This window comes from Sphaeroforma arctica (assembly GCF_001186125.1).
Source record: "Sphaeroforma arctica JP610 unplaced genomic scaffold supercont1.700, whole genome shotgun sequence".
Taxonomy (NCBI): domain Eukaryota; class Ichthyosporea; order Ichthyophonida; genus Sphaeroforma; species Sphaeroforma arctica.
This window is the reverse complement of record NW_014039858.1, coordinates 7758-9445: the sequence shown is the minus strand read 5'-3', so window position 1 is coordinate 9445 and position 1688 is coordinate 7758. Positions and strand designations below refer to the sequence as shown.

The 1688-nt window shown below is 39.2% G+C and overlaps 1 protein-coding gene across 1 annotated transcript in view; it reads right to left on the bottom strand.

The window, feature by feature from the left end:
• SARC_08119 (hypothetical protein) overlaps positions 1–540 on the bottom strand; it is a gene marked incomplete at both ends in the record, with an annotated part of 1895 nt that extends 1355 nt beyond the window's left edge. The window contains one exon of the mRNA XM_014297913.1: positions 538–540. Within this exon, the coding sequence (XP_014153388.1) occupies positions 538–540 (3 nt within the window). The remainder of the gene's footprint in view (positions 1–537) is intronic.
• Between the last annotated feature and the right edge of the window lie 1148 nt (positions 541–1688).

The window sequence follows — 1688 nt, the reverse complement described above, 5'->3', positions numbered from 1 at the left end:
TTTCTTACTACACACACACACACGTATATATATATATATATATACATATATTGTATAGGAATAATAGCCGAAAAACATATAAGAATCAGAACTGGATTATAATTGCATTCAAAGACAATGAAATAGCTGTGACACACATCACCTCAGGGAATTGTAAGACAATCCAATATATATCAGTGTTTAAGACCGCCTCATTTAACTCTTTGTGCCAATGCATTATGTGTGCAACGCGTGACATGCAACTGACAAGCAACTGTATTTGCGTGTTCCTCTTATACGCACAAGCAGTCTCTGAAGTCATTAGCCTGCCACTGCCAAGTATAGAAAAAGGCAGAATTCCATACTGTTGTTCTACTTTATACACAAATACGTTCACAACACCCACCGCCGTTCGTTATAAAGTTCACACATATACTTTCTCCACATCTATCGCAATTCTTGAGACTGAATTGTACATACACACAGATGGCTGAAGCCACTACATGTAAGCGCGCGTGTTCGCTATAGATAGTATGTTCGTGTGCACTGATCTCATACCATTTGCTATTCGATGGCTCTACTAGGTGACAAGATAACTGCACACAAATTTAGTGTGTATGTGTATGTGTACGTCTATGTACATGTGTATATATCAGTGTATGTGTATGTGTATATGTATGTGTATATTCATGTGTATGTGCATGTGTTTGTATATGTGTATTTGCGAGTGTGAGTGTATGTGTATGTGTGAGTGTGAATGTATGCGTATGTGCATGTGCATGTGTGTATGTGTGCGCAATTGCCTGCTACTGTGTGGGGACTTAACAGTTCACAACAGTTTCACAGGGTATATCCAATCGGCTAGATTATACACACCCAATGCACATCCCAAACAAAGTAACCCACACATAGCGATAGTCTCGTGCGTGCTAGTCAACTACATAATTTTTTATCAATCTGAACCGCGTGTTTTCTGAATCATTGCCACAACTATCAAGTACCAGAACGAATGGACCTGAGCGGGGTAGGCTAAACGTGATAAAACTATAAGCACTACTCGTATGATGTAATAGTGCCATCATATGAGATAATCTCATACTCCTATCGTTTACAAAGTCATAGCTTGGGTCTTATAGTCATCCAACCAATCGTCATGCATACCCTGAGATGCCCACATGTCATAGTACCACATCACTACACGTACCGAAATCCTCATCGAACACCGCTTTGTCCTCGAGGTCTGGTATGTAGTCGTCTTTCGCATAGTCACCGTCATCATCCGGGAAAGCTGTTCGTGTGCGTATTTATTGGTGTAGAAATGGTCAATGCCGGCCTACTGTGTGTGCATCGCGATCACAGCACAGTGATGGTTTAAGGTCAATGGAGTGATTACGCACGGTGTCAACGAGAGTGCGAGTAACAGATGAATGTACGAGAGATGGACATACCTGGTCAATTTAAAACATTTCAAGCCTATATACATATACAAGTGTAGCATACACATCCCATGGGATGTACTACTCGTTTCACACGCTATTACATTGTGGAAGTGATTGGAGGTATATCTGAGTTTGTATGTCAACGAGTATTAGGCTGCAATATAGTAATACATTATATGTAGATTCAGTTATACGGTACGTGTATTGACTTTATCGCTATTACAAATATGTATTATATATATATATATATATATATATATATATATATTA